This window comes from Hypanus sabinus, chromosome 12, assembly GCF_030144855.1.
Source record: "Hypanus sabinus isolate sHypSab1 chromosome 12, sHypSab1.hap1, whole genome shotgun sequence".
In the NCBI taxonomy this organism is placed as follows: domain Eukaryota; kingdom Metazoa; phylum Chordata; class Chondrichthyes; order Myliobatiformes; family Dasyatidae; genus Hypanus; species Hypanus sabinus.
Genome location: NC_082717.1, coordinates 2036184 through 2061981, shown reverse-complemented (window position 1 = coordinate 2061981; position 25798 = coordinate 2036184). Strand labels below are relative to the sequence as shown.

The window sequence follows — 25798 nt, the reverse complement described above, 5'->3', positions numbered from 1 at the left end:
CAGAGGGATTTACAGAGGCCTAGGTTCTGTAACTTCTCGATCAGGGTCGTGGGAATGATGGTGTTAAATGTTGAGCTTTAGTTGATGAACAGCATCCTGACGTGAGTGTTTGTGTTGTCCAGGTGGTCTAAAGCTGTGTGGAGAGCCATTGAGATTGCATCTGCCATTGACCTATTGTGGTGACAGGCAACTTGCAATGGGTCCAGGTCCTTGCTGAGGCAGGAGTTCAGTCTAGTCATGACCAATCTCTCAAAGCATTTCATCACTGTCAATGTGAGTGCTACCAGGTTAAGGCAGTTCACTTTATTCTTCTTAGACACTGGTATAATTGTTGCCTTTTAAAGCATGTGGGAACTTCTGCCCGTAGCAGTGAGAGGGTAAAAATGTCCTTGAATACTCCCCCCAGTTGGTTGGCACAGGTTTTCAGAGCCTTACCAGGTACTCCATCAGGACCATCCACCTTGTGAGGGTTCACTCCCTTTCAAAGTGGGCATAAAAGGCGTTGAGTTCATCTGGTAGTGAAGCATCACTGCCATTCATGCTATTGGGATGTTCCCCATGGTGGGAGAGGACAAGGAGAAGAGGGCACAGCCTTAGGATAGAGGGACGTCCATTCAAAGCAGAGATGCGGAGAAATTTCTTTAGCCAGAAGGTGCTAAATTTGTGGAAATTATTACCACATGCAGCTGGGGAAGCCAGGTCATTAGGTGTATTTAATGCAAAGCTTGATAGGTTCTTGATTGGACATGGCGTCAAAGGTTATGGGGAGAAGGCCAGGGAATGGGACTGAGGTGGGGAAAAAAGGATCAGATATGATTGAATGGTAGAGCAGACTCGATGGGCCAAATGGCCTAATTCTGGTCCCATGTCTTATGGCCTTATGGTCTTGTCTGTCTCTGGGAAATTTTGTTTTCTTGAAGATGTCCAGTGGAGTTTTATGGCAACATGTAAGTTTAACAACATACCGGTTGGTTGGGTTCATTGTAAATTGTCCTGTGATTAGGCTGCTGAGCAACACCATTCAATGAAGATCCTGTTCCATGTTATTTATCTCTAAATAAATACAAGTTTCTTGGCAGGACTGGAGAAAAAGTTGAGGAGTAGATTTGAAAGTGGGGAGAGGGGAGAGAGAAATGCCAGGCGATAAGTGAAGCATTTGGTATCACAGCAAGGAAGCAGTGAAAGAGAAGGGAATCTTGAAGGAAAGATTTAAACTTCTTTTGAGTAGGCATCCCTGGAAGAGACTTTGATGGGAGTTCAGTGAAACTCTCTCACTGTTCCCCTGCTGTGATACCATGTACTTCCCCTATTGCCTGGTGTTTCCCTCTCCCCTCCATCCACCTTTCAAATCTACTCCTCAACTTTTTTTCTCCAGTCCCGCCGAAGGGTTTCAGCCCAAAACATTGACTGGACTCTTTTTCACAGATGCTGCCTGGCCAACATTTTGTGTGTGTTGCTTGGATTTCCAACACTTGCAGATTTTCTCTTGTTTGTGTACTCAAGACTCTAGGATAGGCCAAGTCTAGCCAAGGCCTACACGTGTACCCAAAGGCCCTGGGATAGGACTGTGACCAGGCCAAGGCCCAGGTTGTATACCCCAAATCCCTGGGATGGGACTGTGACCAGGCCAAGGCCCAGGTTGTATACCCAAAATCCCTGGGAAGGGACTGTGACCAGGCCAAAGCCCACACTGTGTACCCAAAATCCCTGGGATGGGCCTATGACCAGGCCAAGGCCCAGGTTGTATACCCCAAATCCCTGGGATGGGACTGTGACCAGGCCAAGGCCCAGGTTGTATACCCAAAATCCCTGGGATGGGCCTATGACCAGCTTGTGTACTTTGAGGCATAGGTCCTCATTCAGTGGAATTCCAGACACAACATGGTTGCTTCACATGTAATGAACACTGCAAGGAGCTGGATGTTCAGCATAGAATGGTCCCTTCAGCCCACCATGCCTGTGGTGACCACAATGCCAAATGAAGCAGTCACTGCTGTATGTATACGATCCCTATCCTCCCATTCTCGTCTGTGGCTCTCAAAATAAATAATTGTGACCCAGCCCCCCATATCCCTCAACCTTCCCTCTCTCACCTAAATTCATGTGATGATCTACTACTTGACACTTGTATTATGGTGAAAAGATACTGACATCCCAAGTTTGCCCAACCTCTCTTTCAAATCAGGCAGCGTCCAGTTAAGCGTCTTCTGTACCCTCTCTACAGCCTCCTCATCCTTCCTGTAGTGGGGTAACAAGAACTCTAAGTGTGGCCTGATCAAAATCTTATAGAACTGACTAACAAGTTTCCAACTTTAATGCTCAGTGCCCAGATGAATGAACAAATGCCAAAGACCACCCTTGTGTTGTGGTACTTCTGTCGTCAAGATCCATCTGTACATTAACCCTGCTCAGTCCTGCCAGTTTTAGGGTGCATCACCTAACACTGGCTCGCATCAGGCTCCATCTGACATCTCTCGGTGCAGAGCAGGCTCATGAGAATAATGTCAGGAACGAATGGGTTAATATACGAGGAGCGTTTAATGATTCTGGACCTGTGCTCGCTGGAGTTTAGAATTCTGGGGGTGGAGGTGGAAATCTCATTTGAATCCACCAAAACAAAAACAAATTTCAAATCTTTAAAAAAGAGCCTTCACCAAAAAAGTCAATGCCAATTGCAGTGAAGACAAGTGCATCAGAACAGTAAATTTCTTGAAGGATTAATGGCATGACTTTCAGTTAACTTCTGCATAAATGGTACAAATGGTCATTAGTTTCAACTTGATCATGGATAAAGATAGATCTGGTCCTCGGGTTGAAGTTCTAAACTGGAAAAAGGCCAAATTTGAAGAAAGATCTAAAAAGCATAGATTGGGACAGGTTGCTCTCTGGCAAGGATGTGATTGGTAAGTGGGAGGCCTTCAAAGGAGAAATTTTGAGAGTGCAGAGTTTGTATGTTCCTGTCGGGGTTAAAGGCAAAATGAACAAGAATAAGGAACCTTGGTTCTCAAGGGATATTGGAACTCTGATAAGGAAGAAGAGAGAGATGTATAACATGTATAGGCAACAGGGAGGAAATGAGATGCTTGAGGAGTATAAAAAGAGAAAATACTTAAGAAAGAAATCAGGAGGGCTAAAAGAAGACACGAGGTTGCTTTGGCAGTCAAGGTGAAGGATAATCCTAAGAGCTTCTACAGGTATGTTAAGAGCAAAAGGGATAAAATTGGTCCTCTTGAAGATCAGAATGGTTGGTTATGCATGGAACCAAAGGAAATGGGAGAAATATTAAATAGGTTTTTGCATCTGTATTTACTGTGGAAACTGGAATGGAGTCTATGGAAACAAGGCAAACAAGTAGGGAGGTCATGGAACTTATACAGATTAAAGAGGAGGAGGTGCTTGTTACCTTGAGGCAAATCAGAGTGGATAAATCCCCAGGACCTGACAGCATATTCACTCAGACCTTGAAGGAGACTAGTGTTGAAATTGCAGGGGCCCTGGCAGAAATATTTAAAATGTCGATATTCATGGGTCAGGTGCCGGAGGATTGGAGGATAGCTCATGTAGTTCCGTTGTTTAAAAAAGGCTCAAAAAGTAAGCTGGGAAATTATAGGCCGGTACATTATTTGCCATCGGTAGTAGGTAAATTATTGGAAGGAATACTAAGAGATAGGATCTACAAGTATTTGGATAGACAGGGACTTATTAGAAAAAGTCAGCATGGCTTTGTGCATGGTAGGTCATGTTTAACCAATCTATTAGAATTTTTTGAGGAAGTTACCAGAAAAGTGGATGAAGGGAAGGCAGTGGATGTTGTCTACATGGACTTCAGTAAGGTCCTGCATGGGAGGTTAGTTAGGAAGATTCAGTCGCTAGGTATACATGGAGAGGTAGTAAATTGGATTAGACATTGGCTCAATGGGAGAAGCCAGAGAGTGGTAGTGGAGGATTGCTACTCTGAGTGGAGGCCTGTGACTAGTGGTGTGCCACAGGGATCAGTGCTGGGTCCATTGTTATTTGTCATCTATATCAATGATCTGGATGATAATGTGGCAAATTGGATCAGCAAATTTGCTGATGATACAAAGATTGGAGGTGTAGTGGACAGTGAGGAAGGTTTTCAAAGCTTGCAGAGGGATTTGGACCAGTTGGAGGAATGGGCAGAAAAATGGCAGATGGAGTTTAATGGGGACAAGTGTGAGGTATTGCACTTTGGAAGGTCAAACCAAAGTAGAACATATAAGGTAAACGGTAGGACACTGAGGAGTGCAGTAGAACAGAGGGATCTGGGAGTACAGATACATAATTCCCTAAAGGTGGCGTCACAAGTAGAGAGGGTTGTGAAGAGAGCTTTTGGTACATTGGCCTTTATAAATCAAAGTATTGAACATAAGAGTTGGAATGTAATGGTGAGGTTGTATATGACATTGGTGAGACCGAATATAGAGTATTGTGTGCAGTTTTGGTCACCTAATTACAGGAAGGATATTAATAAGGTTGAAAGAGTGCAGAGAAGGTTTACAAGGATGTTGCCAGGACTTGAGAAACTGAGTTACAGAGAAAGGTTGAATAGGTTAGGACTTTATTCCCTGGAGTGTAGGAGAACGAGGAGTGATTTGATAGAGGTGTATAAGATTATGATGGGTATAGATAGGGTGAATGTAAGCAGGCTTTTTCCACTGAGGCCAGGGGAGAAAAAAAAACAGAGGTCATGGGTTAAGGGTGAAGCGGAAAAAGTTTAAAGGGAACATGGGTGGGGGGAGCTTCTTCACACAGAGTGGTGGGAGTGTGGAATGAGCTGCCAGATGAAGTGGTGAATGCAGGCTCACTTTTTACACTACACGCTGCATCCGCAAAGGAAACAGCATTATGAAGGACCCCATGCACCCCTCATACAATCTCTTCTCCCTCCTGCTGTCTGGGAAAAGGCTCCAAAGCATTTGGGCTCTTACGACCAGACTATATAACAGTTTCTTCCCCCAAGTTATCAGATTCCTCAATACCCGAAGCCTGGACTGACACCTTGCCCTACTGTCCTGTTTATTATTTAATGTAATGTCTGCACTGTTTTTGTGCACTTTATGCAATCCAGTGTAGGTCTGTAGTCTAGTGTAGCTTTCTCTGTGTTTTTTTATTACGTAGTTCAGTCTAGTTTTTTGTACTGTGTCATGTAATACCATGGTCCTGAAAAACATCTCATTTTTACTATGCACTGTACCAGCAGTTATGGTCAAAATGACAATAAAAGTTGACTTGACCTGACTTGACATTTACGAAAAACTTGGACAGGTACATGGATGAGAGGGGTTTGGAGGGATTTGACCCAGATGCAGGTCAGTGGGACTAGGCAGAAAAATGGTTGGGCACAGCCAAGGAGGGCCAAAAGGCCTGTTTCTGTGCTGTAATGTTCTATGGTTCTAAATATTGAAAGGCTGAGATAGAGAAGATGTGGAAAATATGTTTCCAATAGTGGGAAAGTCCAGGACCAGAGTGCACTGCCTCAGAATAGAGTGAATTCCATTTAGAACAGAGATGTGGAGGAATTTCTTTAGCCAGAGAATGATGAATTTGTGGAATTCATTGCCACAGGCGGCTGTGGAGGACAAGTTCTTGAGTATATTTAAAGCAGAGGGCGACAGGTTCTTGATTAGTCAGGGAATCATGGGTTACAGGGAGAAGGCAGGAGAATGGGGTTCAGAGGCTTAATACAGAACCTATTGGAAGTTTTCATATTTTATTGTTTTACAACATTGAATCACAGGGGATTTAATTTGGCTTTTTTGACACTGATCAACAGAAAAAGTCCCTTTTGTGTCAAAGTGAAAACAGATCTTTACAAAGTGATCTAAATTATTATAGTTATAAAACACATAAATATTGCATAAGTATTCACCCCCTTTAATATGACATACCAAATCATCACTGGTGCAGCCAAATGGTTTTAGAAGACACAGTAAAGGTGTTTCAATTGATTTTGGTAAAAATACACCTGTGTCTGGAAGATCCAATTACTGGTGAGTCAGTATCCTGGCAAAAACTACACCTTGAAGACAAAAGAACATTCCAAGGAGCTCTGTGTAAAGGTTATTGAAAAGCACCAGTCAGGAGATGGATACAAGAAAATTTCCAAGTCACTCAATATCCTCTGGAGTACAGTTATGTGAATCATCAAGAAATGGAAAAAATATGGCACAGCTGTAAATCTGTCTAGAGCAGGCCGTCCTCGAAAACAGAGCAACCATGCAAGCAGGGGACTACTGAGGAAGGCCATCAAGAGACCTAAGACAACTCTGGAGGAGTTACAAGCCTCAGTGGCTAAGTTGGGAGAGACTGAGCATACAATTGTTGCCCAGGTACTTCATCAGTCACAGCTTTATGGGAGAGTGGCAAAGAGAAAGCCACTATTGAAAAACACACAAAATTTTTGGTTAGAGTTTGCCAGAAGGCATGTGGGAGACTCTGAAGTCAGCTGGAAGAAGGTTCTATGGTCTGATGAAACCAAATCTGAGCTTTTTGGTCTTCAGACTAAACACTATGTTTGGCGTATTCCAAACATTGCACATCATCAAAAAGACACCATCCCCACTGTGAAATATGGTGGTGGCTGCATCATACAGTGGCTATGCTTCACTGCAGCAGGCCCTGGATTGCTTGTGAAGGTAGAGGGTAAAATGAATGCAGCAAGATCCAGGGAAAATCCTGGATGAAAACCTGATGCAACTGAAGCTTGTGAGACAAGTTGTTTTCCAGTGAGACAATGACCCGTAGCATAAAGTCAAAGCTACACAGGAATGGTTAAAAAACAAAATTCATGTCCTGGAGTGGCCAAGTCAGAGTCCAGACCTCAATCCAATTGACAGTTTGTGGCTGGACTTGAAAAGGCCTGTTCATTCATGATCCCCATGCAATTTGACAGAGCTTGAGCAGTTTTGTAATGGGGAAAAATTGCAGTGCCCAGATATGCAAAGCTGATAAAGATTTATCCACACAGACTCAAGGCTGTAACTCCTGCCAAAGGTGCATCTATTAAATACTGACTTGAAGGGGGTAATTATGCAATCAATTATTTTGTGTTTAATAACTGATAAATTTAGACCCATTTGTAGAAATCTGTTTTCACTTTGACACGAAAGTTTTTTCTATTGATCAGTGCCAAAACAGCCAAATTAAATCCACTGTAATTCAATGCTGCAAAACAATAAAACATGAAAACTTTCAAGAGAGAGGGGTGAATACCTTTATAGGCACTGTAAATCAGCCATATGGAATGTCAGCACAGACTCAAAGGGGTGAATGGCCTAATTCTGCTCCTATAACCCATGGTTTTATGGGTATGTCATTGATTTATAGTCTGCTATGTTCCTTTACAGCCCTTTCCTGTGTCAAGAACTCTAACAATCTCTGTATCATTTACAAACCTACCAACACATGCATCAATATTTCCATTCACCATTTCTAGGCATTGAGTGCTTTACCTGTCGCCCATGGTAAAACACAGTTATGACAAACATTAACATCAGCACGACGATGATTCCTCGATGCCACTTGACGTAGACACTGTGAAGGCAGAAATAAAACAATGATCACTTTAGCAGGGAATCACACGAAGATGTGGGTTTCTGTGTCTATGTCAGCTGTTCTTTGGAGGCAGACACACTAGTGAAGTTTAAGAGTCTACTAGACAGGTATATGGAGGAATTTAAGGTGGGGGGGGGTTATATGTGAGGCGGGGTTTGAGGGTCAGCACAACATTGCGGGCTGAAGGGCCTGTAATGTGCTGTACTATTGTATGTTCTAGTCTATGTTCCTGCCTGTCCCTAACAGTGACCGGTTACACTGGGGGGTAGGGAGTGACATACAGACTGGGCTCCCTCCCTGGTGGCACTGGGGAACAAGGAGGATTGTCTCATGGATTTACTTTAACAAATGAAATTAAACTCTAACTATGGTTGTGGATCTCTGGAGAGGGTCTAGTATTCCCAGAGCAGGATGAGCTCTTCTGGCCATCACAGACCCCTCCTCCCACTGCCACTGACCCACTTACCAACTACTGGCTTGGGACAGTTTATCCATGTTCTGAGGAGTGACCAAAGGGGTGGCTGGTGGGTTGTGTGTCCAGTGGAGTGACCTGTGGGCCATGTGACCAAGGGGGGTGACCAATGGGATCTACAGTTGGGTAACCAGTGAGCTGACCAGTGACAAGAGAGTTGATCAGTGGTTCTACATGAGGAGACCTGTGCACACTACAAAATTTCAGGTACAGAGTGTGGTTTAAAAGCTTCAGGAAGCCAGAACACAGGCTTGAGGAAGCCAGCAAAGAAATTATAGAGGATCCATTGATTACACCCAAGCACACGATAGGATTGGTCAGTCTCACCCTGGGAAAGGAGACGAATGGTCGACTTCCCTGGAACTGTAAGAGATTGGTCGGCCACCCCAGGACAGTCAGGGATTGGTTGGTCTCACCCTGAGACAGTAAGGGATTGGTCGATCTCACCCTGAGACAGTATGTGATTGGTCGATCTCACCCTGAGACAGTAAGCGATTAGTCAGTCTCACCCTGAGACAGTAAGGGATTGGTCGGTCTCACCCTAAGACAGTAGGTGATTGGTGGATCTCACCCTGACAGTAAGGGATTGGTCGGTCTCACCCTGAGACAGTAGGGGATTGGTCGATCTCACCCTGAGACAGTAGGGGATTGGTCAGTCTCACCCTGAGACAGTAGGGGATTGGTCGATCTCACCCTGAGACAGTAAGCAATTGGTCGATCTCACCCTGAGACAGTAAGGGATTGGTCGGTCTCACCCTGAGACAGTAAGCGATTGGTCGGTCTCACCCTGAGACAGTAGGGAATTGGTCGATCTCAACCTGAGACAGTAGGGGATTGGTCGATCTCACCCTGAGACAGTAGGGGATTGGTCGATCTCACCCTGAGACAGTAAGGGATTGGTTGGTCTCACCCTGAGACAGTAGGGGATTGGTGGATCTCACCCTGAGACAGTAGGGGATTGGTCGGTCTCACCCTGAGACAGTAGGGGATTGGTGGATCTCACCCTGAGACAGTAAGGGATTGGTCGGTCTCACCCTGAGACAGTAGGGGATTGGTCGGTCTCACCCTGAGACAGTAAGCGATTGGTCGATCTCACCCTGAGACAGTAGGGGATTGGTCGGTCTCACCCTGAGACAGTAGGGGATCGGTGGATCTCACCCTGAGACAGTAGGGGATTGGTCAGTCTCACCCTGAGACAGTAGGGGATTGGTCGATCTCACCCTGAGACAGTAGGGGATTGGTGGATCTCACCCTGAGACAGTAGGGGATTGGTCAGTCTCACCCTGAGACAGTAAGGGATTGGTCAGTCTCACCCTGAGACAGTAAGGGATTAGTCGATCTCACCCTGAGACAGTAAGGGATTGGTGGATCTCACCCTGAGACAGTAAGGGATTGGTCGATCTCACCCTGAGACAGTAGGGGATTGGTCGATCTCACCCTGAGACAGTAAGGGATTAGTCGATCTCACCCTGAGACAGTAAGGGATTGGTGGATCTCACCCTGAGACAGTAAGGGATTGGTTGGTCTCACCCTGAGACAGTAGGGGATTGGTCGATCTCACCCTGAGACAGTAGGGGATCGGTCGGTCTCACCCTGAGACAGTAAGGGATTGGTGGATCTCACCCTGAGACAGTAGGGGATTGGTCGATCTCACCCTGAGACAGTAAGGGATTGGTCGATCTCACCCTGAGACAGTAAGGGATTGGTGGATCTCACCCTGAGACAGTAAGGGATTGGTCGATCTCACCCTGAGACAGTAAGGGATTGGTCGATCTCACCCTGAGACAGTAAGGGATTGGTCGGTCTCACCCTGAGACAGTAAGGGATTGGTGGATCTCACCCTGAGACAGTAGGGGATCGGTGGATCTCACCCTGAGACAGTAGGGGATTGGTCGATCTCACCCTGAGACAGTAAGGGATTGGTCGGTCTCACCCTGAGACAGTAGGGGATCGGTCGGTCTCACCCTGAGACAGTAGGGGATCGGTCGATCTCACCCTGAGACAGTAGGGGATTGGTCGGTCTCACCCTGAGACAGTAGGGGATTGGTCGGTCTCACCCTGAGACAGTAGGGGATCGGTGGATCTCACCCTGAGACAGTAGGGGATCGGTGGATCTCACCCTGAGACAGTAGGGGATCGGTGGATCTCACCCTGAGACAGTAGGGGATCGGTGGATCTCACCCTGAGACAGTAGGGGATCGGTGGATCTCACCCTGAGACAGTAGGGGATTGGTCGATCTCACCCTGAGACAGTAGGGGATTGGTCGATCTCACCCTGAGACAGTAGGGGATTGGTCGATCTCACCCTGAGACAGTAAGGGATTGGTCGATCTCACCCTGAGACAGTAGGGGATTGGTGGATCTCACCCTGAGACAGTAGGGGATTGGTGGATCTCACCCTGAGACAGTAGGGGATTGGTGGATCTCACCCTGAGACAGTAGGGGATTGGTGGATCTCACCCTGAGACAGTAGGGGATTGGTCGATCTCACCCTGAGACAGTAGGGGATTGGTCGATCTCACCCTGAGACAGTAGGGGATTGGTCGATCTCACCCTGAGACAGTAAGGGATTGGTCCATCTCACCCTGAGACAGTAGGGGATTGGTGGATCTCACCCTGAGACAGTAGGGGATTGGTCGATCTCACCCTGAGACAGTAAGGGATTGGTCCATCTCACCCTGAGACAGTAGGGGATTGGTGGATCTCACCCTGAGACAGTAGGGGATTGGTCGATCTCACCCTGAGACAGTAAGGGATTGGTCAATCTCACCCTGAGACAGTAGGGGATTGGTCGATCTCACCCTGAGACAGTAAGGGATTGGTCAATCTCACCCTGAGACAGTAGGGGATCGGTGGATCTCACCCTGAGACAGTAGGGGATTGGTGGATCTCACCCTGAGACAGTAGGGGATTGGTCGATCTCACCCTGAGACAGTAAGGGATTGGTCGGTCTCACCCTGAGACAGTAAGGGATTGGTGGATCTCACCCTGAGACAGTAAGGGATTGGTCGGTCTCACCCTGAGACAGTAGGGGATTGGTCGGTCTCACCCTGAGACAGTAGGGGATTGGTCGGTCTCACCCTGAGACAGTAGGGGATCGGTCGATCTCACCCTGAGACAGTAGGGGATCGGTGGATCTCACCCTGAGACAGTAGGGGATCGGTGGATCTCACCCTGAGACAGTAGGGGATTGGTCGATCTCACCCTGAGACAGTAAGGGATTGGTCGGTCTCACCCTGAGACAGTAGGGGATTGGTCGGTCTCACCCTGAGACAGTAGGGGATTGGTCGGTCTCACCCTGAGACAGTAGGGGATTGGTCGGTCTCACCCTGAGACAGTAGGGGATTGGTCGATCTCACCCTGAGACAGTAGGGGATCGGTCGATCTCACCCTGAGACAGTAGGGGATCGGTGGATCTCACCCTGAGACAGTAGGGGATTGGTCGATCTCACCCTGAGACAGTAGGGGATTGGTCGATCTCACCCTGAGACAGTAGGGGATTGGTCGATCTCACCCTGAGACAGTAAGGGATTGGTCAATCTCACCCTGAGACAGTAGGGGATTGGTGGATCTCACCCTGAGACAGTAGGGGATTGGTGGATCTCACCCTGAGACAGTAGGGGATTGGTGGATCTCACCCTGAGACAGTAGGGGATTGGTGGATCTCACCCTGAGACAGTAGGGGATTGGTCGATCTCACCCTGAGACAGTAGGGGATTGGTCGATCTCACCCTGAGACAGTAGGGGATTGGTCGATCTCACCCTGAGACAGTAAGGGATTGGTCAATCTCACCCTGAGACAGTAGGGGATTGGTGGATCTCACCCTGAGACAGTAGGGGATTGGTCGATCTCACCCTGAGACAGTAAGGGATTGGTCAATCTCACCCTGAGACAGTAGGGGATTGGTGGATCTCACCCTGAGACAGTAGGGGATTGGTCGATCTCACCCTGAGACAGTAAGGGATTGGTCAATCTCACCCTGAGACAGTAGGGGATTGGTCGATCTCACCCTGAGACAGTAAGGGATTGGTCAATCTCACCCTGAGACAGTAGGGGATCGGTGGATCTCACCCTGAGACAGTAGGGGATTGGTGGATCTCACCCTGAGACAGTAGGGGATTGGTCGAACTCACCCTGAGACAGTAGGGGATTGGTCGGTCTCACCCTGAGACAGTAAGGGATTGGTGGATCTCACCCTGAGACAGTAAGGGATTAGTCGGTCTCACCCTGAGACAGTAGGGGATTGGTCAATCTCACCCTGAGATAGTAGGGGATTGGTCGATCTCACCCTGAGACAGTAGGGGATTGGTGGATCTCACCCTGAGACAGTAGGGGATTGGTGGATCTCACCCTGAGACAGTAGGGGCAAGAATGGATGATTAACGTACCAGGTTTTTGAAGTTTCGGAAAAGATGAGGTGAAGGAGGGGGTTGGAGTTGCACTACGAATCAGACGACATCACAATTGCACACAGAGCAGACAGAATGTAGAGGTCAGATACCGGGTCCTTTTATGTGGAACTCAGGAACAGGAGACGTGCAATTACTCTGATGGGATTGTACCACAGATACTCTAATAGTCGCCAAGGAACAGATATGTCATCACATTAAAGAAATCTGTGAAAATAACAGGGGTGTTGTCATGGGAATTTTAACTTCCCTCATATAAACAGGGACTTTCTAAGTGTAAGGGTTTAGATGGGGCTGAATTTATTAAATGAATCCAGGAAGGTTTCTTAAATCAATATGTGGATGGTCCAACAAGAGGAGGGGCTGGACTGGCATTCGTGCTGGGTTATAAGCCTGGTCAGGTTACTGACCTCTCAGTGGATGAACAGTTAGGGAACAGTGACCACAACTCCTTATCTTTGAGGAACGATATAGATAATAGGTATGGACTTTGTGAAAGAGTTTTAAATTGGAGGAGTGCAAATTACAAGGGCATTAGACAGGAACAATGAAGCATTAGTTAGAAACATAGAAACATAGAAAACCTACAGTACAATACAGGCCCTTTGGCCCACAAAGCTCTGCCAAACATGTCCTTACCTTAGAAATTACCTAGAGCTACCCATTGCCCTCTATTTTTCTAAGCTCCATGTACCTGTCCAGCAGTTGCTTAAAAGACCCTATCGTATCCGCCTCCACCCCCGTCCCCGGCAGCCCATTCCACGCACTCACCACTCTGCATAAAAAACTTACCTCTGACATCTCCTCTGGATCTACTTCCAAGCACTTAAAACTGTGCCCTCTTGTGCTAGCCATTGATAGGATGCAAAACTGGGCTGAGAAGTGGCAGATGGAGTTCAACCCAGATAAGTGTGAGGTGGTTCATTTTGGTAGGTCAAATATGATGGCAGAATATAGTATTAATGGTAAGACTCTTGGCAGTGTGGAGGATCAGAGGGATCTTGTAGTCTGAGTCCATTGGACACTCAAAGCAGATGCGCAGGTTGAATCTGTGGTGAAGAAAGCATATGGTGCATTGGCCTTCATCAAACGTGGGATTAAGTTTAGGAGCTGAGACGTAATGTTGCAGCTATATAGTCAGATGGAGGATGAGAGGTGACCTGATAGAGGTGTATAAGATGATGAAAGGGATCGATCATGTGGATAGTCAGAGGCTTTTTCCCAGGGCTGAAGTAGTTAACATGAGAAGACACAGGTTTAAGGTGCTTGGAAGTAGGTACAGAGGAGATGTCAGGGGTAAGTTTTTTTTTCTGCTGAGAGTGGTAAGTGTATGGAGTGGTGGAAGTTGATACAACAGGGTCTTTTAAGAAACTCTTGGATAGGTGCATGGAGCTTAGAAAAATAGAGGGCTATGGGTAACCCTAGGTAATTTCTAAAGTAAGGACATGTTTGGCAGAGCTTTGTGGGCCAAAGAGCCTGTATTGCGCTGTAGGTTTTCTATGTTCTATGTTGAAAATCTCAGTTTGCTGGCAATGTTTCTGGAAGCTGGGGTCATTACCTGGTCACTGATGTTTGAGGATTATCATGATCCAGGGTGACTTCAGTAATGTAGATGTAGCTGGCCATGATCACTGCAAGACACAACATCTTCACAACCGAATGCAGATGGAGAAAGACAGCGCAAGTGACAATGGTTGGCACACCAACCAGCATAAAAAACTGAAGGAAGAAACACAAGTCCAGGTTAGGGCAACTCCATTGTCCACATTGTCCCCAGCAGCCTAGAATTGCTTCGTGACCAAGCCACGAAGATAGAGGGCAATGGGTAGCTCATGGACACCTTGCTCTTGTGCAGGTGAACTCAGCTCCTCAGCACCCACCAGACCCTCCCACAGCCACCACACAACTTCATACAGACAATGTTGTTCAATGTTCTTTACAGTGGGATAAAGGGCAAACATGAAAATAAAATAAAAAAATAAAAATAAACATGAAAATAAAAGACAAAAGATGTTCATTAAAAACAGGGTTAAAAAGTGTCAACTGTGTCTTGATCCCTTATAGTTTTGGGTATTGCAGTCCCACAGTTTGGGAACATTCCGACGATTCAAATCAGTGGTGGGAGCAGTACACAGCGAGGTTACTCAGACAGACAGACATACTTTATTGGTCCCGAGGGAAACTGGGTTTCGTTACAGCCACAGCAACCAAGAATAGTGTAGAAATACAGCAATATAAAACCATAAATAATTAAATAATAATAAGTAAATAATGCTAACTGGGAATGAGTCCAGGACCAGCCTATTGGCTCAGAGTGTCTGACACTCCGAGACAGGAGTTGTGAAGTTTGATGGCCACAGGTAGGAATGACTTCCTATGACGCTCAGTGTTACATCTCGGTGGAATGAGTCTCTGGCTGAATGTACTCCTGTGCCTAACCAGTACATTATGGAGTGGATGAGAGACATTGTCCAAGATGGCATGCAACTTGGACAGCATCCTCTTTTCAGACACCACCGTCAGAGAGTCCAGTTCCACCTCCCACAACATCACTGGCCTTACAAATGAGTTTGTTGATTCTGTTGGTGTCTGCTACCCTCAGCCTGCTGCCCCAGCACACAACAGCAAACATGATAGCACTGGCCACCACAGCCTCGTAGAACATCCTCAGCATCATCCGGCAGATGTTAAAGGACTGCACCTGACTTCTCAAATTCTTTTTCTCCTCAGATTTCAGGGTGAATTTGATCATATTAGTTCTGATAAAGGGTTATGGCCCAGCACATCAACCATTTAATCTTTTTCAAAGACTGCTGAGTCCCTCCAGCATTTTGCATGTATTGTTTAGATTTCCAGCATCTGCAGATTTTCTCGTTTGACCATATTATGATTACTTACCCCCAAGGGTGCTTTTACCTTAAGCTCTCTCATCAATTCCGGTAGATTACACATCACCGAGTCCAGAATAGCTGATCCTCTTGTGGGCTCAACCATGAACTGCTCTGAAAAGCCATCTTGTAGCCTTGCTGGAAACTGCACCCCCCCCCCCCATAGAATCCCACACCAACCTGAGTTTCCCAATCTACCCCCATGACTATTATAACATTGCCCTTTTGGCACGCATTTTCTATCTCCTGTTTTAACTTGTTAGCCACATCCTTACTACTGTTTGGGGGTCTGTATATAACTCAGGATCTTTTTACCCTAGCAGTTCCGTAGTTCTATCCACAATGGTTCAGCATCATCCAACACAATGTCACCTCCTTCTAATGATTTGATTTCATTTTTTACCAACAGAGCAACACTGCCCCCTCTACTCTTCCTGCCTGTCTTTTCGATACAATGTGTATCCTTGGACTTTTAAGCCCCCAGCTATAATCTTTCAGCCATGAACCTTACCTGCCAATCTGCAACTGTGTTGCAAGTTCATCTACCTTATTGCGTATACTGCACAAATTAAACTAAAACAGCTTATCCTGTATTCCCCCTTGTCGATTTAATCTGCCTTTTACTTTCCCATCTGTTGACTGTAATTTTGCCCTGTCAACAGCCTCTCCTCACTACACCTTGCCTCTGTTTGTAAACCGGCTACCTCATCTTCAGCATTATTATCCACCTTTTCCATGAAACTTGTTGCATTGAAACATAGGCAGCTCAGCACACCATGCTCAACCTTTTAATTCCTGACTTTGAGGTCTTACCAGCAGCTCCCTCCACAACTCCACTAACTGTTCTGGCACTCTGGTTCCCATCCCTCAGCAACTCTAGTTTAAACCCCACCGTGCAGTATTAACAGACTTTCCCACTAGAATATCAGACCCCTCTAGTTCAGGTGCAATTTGTCCCTTCTGTATGTGTCCCATTTTCCCTGGAAGAGATCCCATGACCCAAATTCACTCCCACAGCAACCCCTTAGCCATGTATTAGACTGTACAATCTTCTTAGTTCTGGCCTCACTAGCACGTGACATGGGTAGCAATCCCAAGATCTCAACCCTGGAGGTCCTTCCCTTTAACATAGCACCTAACTCCCTCTGCAGAACTTGATCACCCACCCTACCCATGTCATTGGTACCCACATGGACCATGATTCTGTCTGTTCACCCTCACACTTCAGAATGCTGAGGACTCAGTCTGAGATATCCCTGACCCTGAAACCCGGGAGGCAACATACCAATCAGCAATCTTGTTCTTGCCCACAGAACCTCCTGTCTGTTCCCCTAACTAACGAATCCCCTATCACCATAACATGCCTCTTCTTCCCCTTTCCCTCTGAGCCACAGAGGCAGACTCAGTGCCAGACACCTGACCATTGTGACTTCTGTTAGGTCATTCCCCCCACCAGCACCCCCCCCAACAGTATCCAAAGTAATACACCTGTTGTTGAGGGTGTTGGCCACAGGGGTAATCTGCATTGGCTTCTTAACCCATTTCCCCTTCCTGATTGTCCCCCAGTTTCCTGTGTCCTGCACCTCAGGTGTAACTACCTCTCTGTGTGTCCTATCACCACTCAGCCTCCCGAATGATCCAGAGTTCATCCAGTTCCAGCTCCAACTCTTTAGCGTGGGGTGTTAGAAGCTGCAGCTGGACGCACTTCTCGCAGTTGTAGTCGTCAGGGACACTGGAGGCCTTCCCACATCCCGCAAGAGGAGTATTCAACTATCCTGCCTGGCATCTCTACTATCCTAGCTGAGCAGATATAAAGAAGGGAAAAAACACAAGCATTTCTTTTCTTTTGCTTTCTCTCACTGAAGCCTCTCTTCTGGAAGCTTCTACTGCCTTTTGTACTCAGGCAGTGGACCTGATTGAAGCCCCCTCCTCTCAGAACGTACAATTTCTGGATTGGCCACTGATCAAAGCCCTTTCTTGCTCCACTGACCGACCCACTGCTGCCGTCTGTACTCGGCCAGTGACCTGAATGGGAAAGAGTGCCCCCTCCTCTCAGAACGTACAATGTCCAGACTGGTCACTGGTAACAGCTCTTTTTCAGTGGGAGACACACTGGATAGTATTCCCTCGGAGCAGAGAGACCATCTGCTCACAGAACAGCCAGTCTGTCTCCCCACTGACCAGACGGTCTCTCTCCCCACCGACCAGACAGACTGTTTGCCCACTGATAATGCAGCCTTTCTCCCCTCTGACCAGACAGTCCATCTCCTCACCGACCAGACAGACTGTTTGCCCACTGATAGTGTGGCCTGTCTCCCCTCTGATCAGACAGTCTCTCTCCCCACTGAATATGCAGACCACCTCCATCACTGAATGGGATAAGGGCAGGGGAGGCTATTCAGCCCCTCATGGCAGTTGATCATTTACCCTCTCAGGAATATGGGCAAGCTGAGCGAATGAGTGTAGATGCAGCAGATGGGATACAATATACAATCATGTGTCATACAGCGCAGAAGGAACATAGAACATCACAGTGCAGAACAGATCCTGCAGCCCACAATCTTGTGGTGACCTGTTAACCAACCCTTCCCTTCACATAACCCTCCATTTTCTATCATCCACATGCCTAAGAGTATCTTAAGAGTTACCAATACAGCTGCCTCTATTATCACCCCTGGCAGGGCGCCCACACACCAACCACTCTGTGAGTAAAATACATACTCCTGACATCCATCCCATACTGTCCTCTGATCACCTTAAAATTGTGCTGCCTTGTGTGAGCCAATACTGCTGTGGGAAGAATTCCCTAGCTATCCAGTCGATCTAGCCTCTTATCGTCTTGTATATGTCCAACAAGTCACCTCCTATATTCAAGCAAGAAAAAACCCAGCCTGCTCAACCTACCCTCATAAGACATACTCTCTAGTCCAGGCAACATCCTGGTGAATCTCTTCTGGACCCTCTCTAAAGCTTCCATATCCTTCCAATAATGATGTAACCCTCTCACCATAGGCTCATAATGAGTTAGCTAGTACTGTGAATGCAGTCTGATGATGATTATGGCATCCGTTAGTCTCATGAGACCATGGATCTGTGCCTGGAAAGTCTTCTCCAGGGTGCAGGCCTGGGCAGGGTTGTGCGGAAGACTGGCAGTTGCCCAAGCAGCAAGTCTACCCTCTCCACTCCACTCCACATGCTGTCCAAGGGAAGGGCAAGGGCCGATACAGATCGGCACCAGTGACATCACAGGAGCTGCCAGAGTGAGGTTGAAGGCAACGTCGGACTGCCTTAGAGACTCCAGATTTGTCTTCAGATTTACTCCCAAAGCCTTTCCTGTAAGTGGGTACGGCAGCAAAGCAGCAGAGGTTTGAAATCAGAGTTTTCCCTCTCTTAGATGGACTGCTTTCCCAGGCTAACAAGCTCCATCTACCCAAAGCACTAGTTTTAAGGTGCCAGGACCTGCCTTCGCCCCTTTTGCTGTCAGAAGAAACTTCCGCCGGGCTTAGAGGCTGAGCCACACGAGAAGGCCAGGAGTTGGACTTGGTTGTCAGAGGCTATTTGAGGCACCCGCCGTGAGGAGGACTTTTAGGTACTGGGGGCTTGTCCCCACCTCCACTCCTCGGCTTGACCTTACTAATAGTAACATAACTCTGCAATGCACAGGAATAATGATGGAAAGGCTATTTCTAATAAATAAACAAGCCTAGGGTAAATATGATACAGGTAAACACAAACCATAAAAGTTTGAATATTCCTTTAAGGAAAAATGAGGCTACTATTTGTATGAACACTAACACATCCATGAAAATTTACCAGGAAGCAATAATTTTTTTTTGATTTTTTTAATGCATTTTCTACAACACTACAATAAAAAACCCCAAAACGAAGTAGAAAATTAGTACAGTGCAAGATAAACATACAATAGTAATATAATACAAAATAAGATAATTGAGAAAGCACCCAAATTGAAGTCATGTAAAGTTAGTTTCCTCCCCAAGCCCCACAACAAAAAAAAACTCCAGACCAACCAAGACAAAATGTAGAAAATATAAATCAGAACATTCAAACCCCCAAAACTGTAAATACACTTGAAAACAGAAGATAATAATGCCTACTACCAAAAAACAAAAGAGCTGAAAGCAAGGGACTGAAAAAAAAATATGTTGAGCATAAAGTTTCTCTTTATGCTGATGATCTATTACTTTTTCTTTCAAATCCGTCCACATCCTTACCTCCAATGTTTTCACTTCTTGATCAATTTAGCCAGTTTTCTGGCTATAAACTTAATTTATATATGAGTGAACTTTTCCCAATTAATAAAGAAGCACAAGTATTAGCATTTCATGACCTCCCTTTAAAGTAGTTCATAATCAATTTACTTACCTTGGTATTATAGTTACAAGGAAGTTTAATGGAAGCAATAATTTAGCTCATACCAGTATAAGCTTAGATTAAAATTATATTGACAAGTATTTTAAACTATAACAAACAAAGTAAAGTAAAGGGCCCACTACACCTATATTAGCCTATAGTGTGCATATAATTGTTGGAGCTCATTGTTGCAAAATCAATCCGGTTTGCTTCACTTCATTCACTCATGGTACCAAACATTTCTGGCAGAAAACACGGTCCAGGCGAAACATAAACAAACATCCATGCAACATCCAAGGGCAAAGCATAGAAATTTCTCCAAGATCATGTGAGAACTAGTTAACTAAAAGTTATCTACACATTCACTCTGAGACCAAAGTCAGCATGGTTTTTCCGACAACAGTATCTCTTTTCATCTTCTCCTATGTTTGTTGTCCATTTCCAATTCAATTTTCCTTCTTTGCCACAAACTCCTGCACTCTGTCCAGAAAATAACTACCCCCTGATCCCCCTAGAATGTTCTGGGGCATTTATTCGACAAAATGTTAAAAAGACAAATCTTATTGTCTATTACAAGCTAACTTAATCAATGTAATTATTATTTTAAGTAGCAAAAAATGAAATACCCAAATGTATAATGGAGTGAAAGGAATACATTGCACTTTGAGAAAATATGCAAGTGGTTGGAATGCTTTGAACAAATAATAAGCAGGATATGCAAAGGAGAATTGGTGGATGTTGTGTACTTGGATTTTTAGAGGCCTTTGATAAAGCACATGTGAGGCTAACTAACAAGCTACGGGCTCAAGGTATTGCAGGCAAGATTCTAGCATGGATAAAGCAGTGACTGATTGTTTGGTGGCAAAGATTAGGAATAAAGCAAGCCTCTTCTGGTTGGCTGCTGGTTATTAGTGGTGTTCCACAGGGGTCTATGCTGGGACTGCTTCTTTTTACGTTTTACTACATTTTTACATTTTATGTCAATGACAGAGGCGTCACTAGCAGGGGGATTGAGTTCAAGAGTTGAGAGGTCATGTTGCAACACTACAATTCTCTGGTGAGACCGCACTTAGAGTATTGTGTTCACTTCTGGTCACCTCATTATAGGAAGGATGTGGAAGCTATGGAGAGAGTGCAGAGGAGATTTACCAGGATGTTGCCTGGATTGGAGAACAAGTCTTATGAGGCAAGGTTAGCAGAGCTGGGACTTTTCTCTTTGGAGCATAGAAGAATGAGAGGGGACAATAGAGGTCTACAAGATTATGAGAGGCATAGATAGGCTGGATAGTCAGTACCTGTTTCCTAGGGCACCAATAGCAAACAACAGAGGGCATATGTACAAAATTAAGGGAGGGAAGTTTAGGGGAGAACTCAGGGGTAAGGTTTTACACAGAGGGTTGTGAGTGCCTGGAATGACTTGCCAGGGGTGGTGGTGGAGGCTAAAACATTAGAGATATTTAAGAGCCTCTTGGACAGGCACATGGATGAAATAAAAATGGAGGGTTATGGGGTAGTGTGGGTTTAGTACTTTTTTTTTTAAGGATTATATGGGTCGGCACAACATGGAGGGCTGAAGGGCCTGTACTGTGCTGTAGTGTTCTATGGTTCTATTGTTCTTTATATATATTTATATTTATTTATATACACCAAAAAACCAAGAAGTAGGCAGATGGGTGACGGTCCAGAGGGGCAGGGGGAGCAGGCAGAGAGAGCAGAGCACCCCTGCGGCCATTCCCATTAACAATAAGTATACCGTACTGGATACTGTTGATGGGGATGACCTACCAGGAATGAGTTGTAGTGGTCCTGCCTCTGGCACAGAGGTTTATACCTCTCCAAATGTTCATAAATCCTGACTCTCAGGATCTTCTCCATCAATTTACCAACCACTGAAATAAGACTCAGTGGTTTATATTTTCTGGGCTATCTCTAGTCCCTTTCTTAAATAAGGGAAAAACATCTGCAACCCTACAATCCTCCAGAACCTCTCCCGTCCCCATTGATGATGCAAAGATCATCGCCAGAAGCTCAGCAATCTCCTCCCTCGCCTCCCACAGTAGCCTGGGGTACACCTCTTCTGGTCGCCATGACTTAACAAACCTTTTTTAAGGTTTCCTGTAATCCTGCCCACCAAGGCCTTCTCATGGCCCCTTCTGGCTCTCCTAATTTCATTCTTAAGCTCCTTCCTGCTAGCCTTATAATCTTCTAGATCTCTATCAATACCTAGTTTTTTTAACCTTTTGTATACTTATGAGTGCAAGAGTAAAGATATCTTATTCCCATGATACCTAGCCTGGATGAGAGCCCAGCTGGAGTACCATGGGGTTTAGATCTCCTTACCCAAGAAAAACCATAGAGGGTGTGCAGTGAAGATCCACTCAAGTACCATTGGACCATTGGGATCTCTTCTAGGGAAGATGGGACCTGTACAGATTGGATGGGTTGCACCTGAACTCGAAGGGGAGCAATATCCTTGCAGGTAGGTTTGCTAGCATGGTTTGGGAGGGTCTAAACTAATTTGCAAGGGGGATGGGACCCGGAGCGATAGGGCAATGAAAGAAATGCATGGAGTAAAGCCAGATCTAATTTATAGAGAGGCTTTGAGGAAAGAGAAGCAGAATAAAGGGTGTAAAGGTAGTAAGGTAGAAGGGCTAAAGTGTGTGTACTTCAATGCAAGAAGCATCAGGAACAAAGGTGATGAACTGAGAGCTTGGATACATACATGGAATTATGATGTAGTGGCCATTACGGAGACTTGGCTGGCACCAGGGCAGGAATGGATTCTCAATATTCCCGGATTTCAGTGCTTTAAAAGGGATAGAGAGGGGGGAAAGGGGAGGAGGGGTGGCATTACTGGTCAGGGATACTATTAGAGCTGCAGAAAGGGTGGGTAATGTAGCAGGATCCTCTTTTGAGTCAGTATGGGTGGAAGTCAGGAACAGGAAGGGAGCAGTTACTCTATTGGGGGTATTCTATAGGCCCCCTGGTAGCAGCAGAGATACCGAGGAGCAGATTGGGAGGCAGATTTTGGAAAGGTACAAAAATAAAAGGGTTGTTATCATGGGTGACTTTAACTTCCCTAATATTGATTGGCACTTGATTAGTTCCAAGGGTTTAGATGGGGCAGCGTTTGTTAAGTGTGTCCAGGATGGATTCCTGTCACAGTATGTTGACAGGCTGACTAGGGGGAATGCCATACTAGATCTAGTATTAGGTAACAAACCGGGTCAGGTCACAGATCTGTCAGTGGGTGAGCATCTGGGGGACAGTGATCACCACTCCCTGACCTTTATCATTATCATGGAAAAGGATAGAATCAAAGAGGACAGGAAAATTTTTAATTGGGGAAGGGCAAATTATGAGGCTATAAGGCTAGAACTTGCGTGTGTGAACTGGGATGATGTTTTTGCAGGGAAATGCACTATGGACATGTGGTCGATGTTTAAGGATCTCTTGCAGGATGTTAGGGATAAATTTGTCCTGGTGAGGAAGATAAAGAATGGTAGGGTGAAGGAACCATGGGTGACAAGTGAAGTGGAAAATCTAGTCAGGTGGAAGAAGGCAGCATACGTGAGGTTTAGGAAGCAAGGATCAGATGGGTCTATTGAGGAATATAGGGTAGCAAGAAAGGAGCTTAAGAAGGGGCTGAGAAGAGCAAGAAGGGGGCATGAGAAGGCTTTGGTGAGTGACGTAAAGAAAAACCCCAAGGCATTCTTCAATTATGTGAAGAACAAAAGGATGACATGATTGAAGGTAGGACCAATTAGAGATAAAAGTGGGAAGATGTGCCTGGAGGCTGTGGAAGTGAGCGAGGTCCTTAATGAATACTTCTCTTCGGAATTCACCACTGAGAGGGAACTTGATGACGATGAGGACAATATGAGTGAGGTTGATGTTCTGGAACATGTTGATATTAAGGGAGAGGAGGTGTTGGAGTTGTTAAAATACATTAGGATGGATAAGTCCCCGGGGCCTGATGGAATATTCCCCAGGCTGCTCCATGAGGCGAGGGAAGAGATTGCTGAGCCTCTGGCTAGGATCTTTATGTCCTTATTGTCCACAGGAATGGTACTGGAGGATTGGAGGGAGGCGAATGTTGTCCCCTTGTTCAAAAAAAGTTGTAGGGATAGTCTGGGTAATTATAGACCTGAGAGCCTTACGTCTGTGGTGGGAAAACTGTTGGAAAAGATTCTTAGAGATAGAATCTATGGGCATTTAGAGAATCATGGTCTGATCAGGGACAGTCAGCATGGCTTTATGAAGGGCAGACTGTGTCTAACAAGCCTGATAGAGTTCTTTGAGGAAGTGACCAGGCATATAGATGAGGGGGGTGCAGTGGATGTGATCTACATGGATTTTAGTAAGGCATTTGACAAGGTTCCACATGGTAGGCTTATTCAGAAAGTCAGAAGGCATGGGATCCAGGGAAGTTTGGCCAGGTGGATTCAGAAATGGCTTGCCTGCAGAAGGCAGAGGGTCGTGGTGGACGGAGTACATTCAGATTGAAGGGTTGTGACTAGCGGTGTCCCACAAGGATCTGTTATGGGACCTCTACTTTTCGTGATTTTTATTAACAACCTGGCTGTGGGGGTAGAAGGGTGGGTTGGCAAGTGACACAAAGGTTGGTGGTGTTGTAGATAGTGTAGACGATTGTCGGAGATTGCAGAGAGACATTGATAGGATGCAGAAGTGGGCTGAGAAGTGGCAGATGGAGTTCAACCCGGAGAAGTGTGAGATGCTACACTTTGGAAGGACAAACTCCAAGGCAGAGTACAAAGTAAATGGCAGGATACTTGGTAGTGTGGAGGAGCAGAGAGATCTGGGGGTACATGTCCACAGATCCCTGAAAGTTGCCTCACAGGTAGATAGGGTAGTTAAGAAAGCTTATGGGGTGTTAGCTTTCATAAGTTGAGGGATAGAGTTTAAGAGACGCGATGTAATGATGCAGCTCTATAAAACTCTAGTTAGGCCACACTTGGAGTACTGTGTCCAGTTCTGGTCGACTCACTATAGGAAGGATGTGGAAGCATTGGAAAGGGTACAGAAGAGATTTACCAGGATGCTGCCTGGTTTAGAAAGTATGGATTATGATCAGAAATTAAGGGTGCTAGGGCTTTACAGTTTGGAGAGAAGGAGGCATGATAGAGGTATACAAGATATTAAGAGGAATAGATAGAGTGGACAGCCAGTGCCTCTTCCCCAGGGCACCACTGCTCAGTGCAAGAGGACACAGCTTTAAGGTAAGGGGAGGGAAGTTCAAGGGGGATATTAGAGGAAGGTTTTTCACTCAGAGAGTGGTTGGTGCGTGGATTGCACTGCCTGAGTCAGTGGTGGAGGCAGACACACTAGTGAAGTTTAAGAGACTACTAGACAAGTATATGGAGGAATTTAAGGTGGGGGGTTATATGTGAGGCAAGGTTTGAGGGTCAGCACAACATTGTGGGCCGAAGGGCCTGTAATGTGCTGTACTATTCTATTTACTCTATATGTAAGTAGTTCCTGGGATAGCAGCTTTAACATATGAGGAATGATTACTTTTGCAACTCTGGAGTTTAGAAGCAAGAGAGAATGCACAGAACAGTACAGAACTTTCAGATGCTTGGAGGATGCTCCCCTGAAAAGTGTTGAACCAGGGAGCAAACTCTAAGTAGAGGGCTTTGGCCACCAAGAACAGAGATAGAGACATCTCTTCACTTTGAAGCTATGGAATCCCCTATCCCAAGGGTCAGTGGTGGCTCAGTCACAGTGCTCTTTCAAATTGATGATTCTTGGGGAGTCAGAGTGTCATTGTCTTGGCTGGCATTTCCCACCTTTTCCCTTTCCTCCCTAATTAGTCCTTAATCCCCACACCTGATTCCCAATTCCTCTCAATCACCAGCACCTGGTTTCTATTAGCCACCAGAGGATAAGACTCCGACAGCTCGGGATCAGCCCTTGCCAGACAGATTGTGACTGACTGCTCCAAGTCTTCAACCCTGTGTCTCTCCATAAACCAAGACTCCCTAGTCCTGACTCAGCCTGGTCCCGATTCTACACTCGCTACGGAGATTCTGCCTCCGTGTCAGAGTCCTGCACCTGGGTT

General features: G+C 45.9%; 1 protein-coding gene across 1 annotated transcript in view; it reads right to left on the bottom strand.

Moving 5' to 3' along the window:
• LOC132403305 (adenylate cyclase type 8-like) overlaps positions 1-25798 on the bottom strand; it is a 191743-nt gene that overhangs the window by 50911 nt on the left and 115034 nt on the right. The window contains exons 15-16 of the mRNA XM_059986758.1: positions 14016-14176; positions 7473-7554 (exon numbers count right to left, since the gene is read on the bottom strand). Of these exons, the coding sequence (XP_059842741.1) occupies positions 7473-7554; positions 14016-14176 (243 nt within the window). The remainder of the gene's footprint in view (positions 1-7472; positions 7555-14015; positions 14177-25798) is intronic.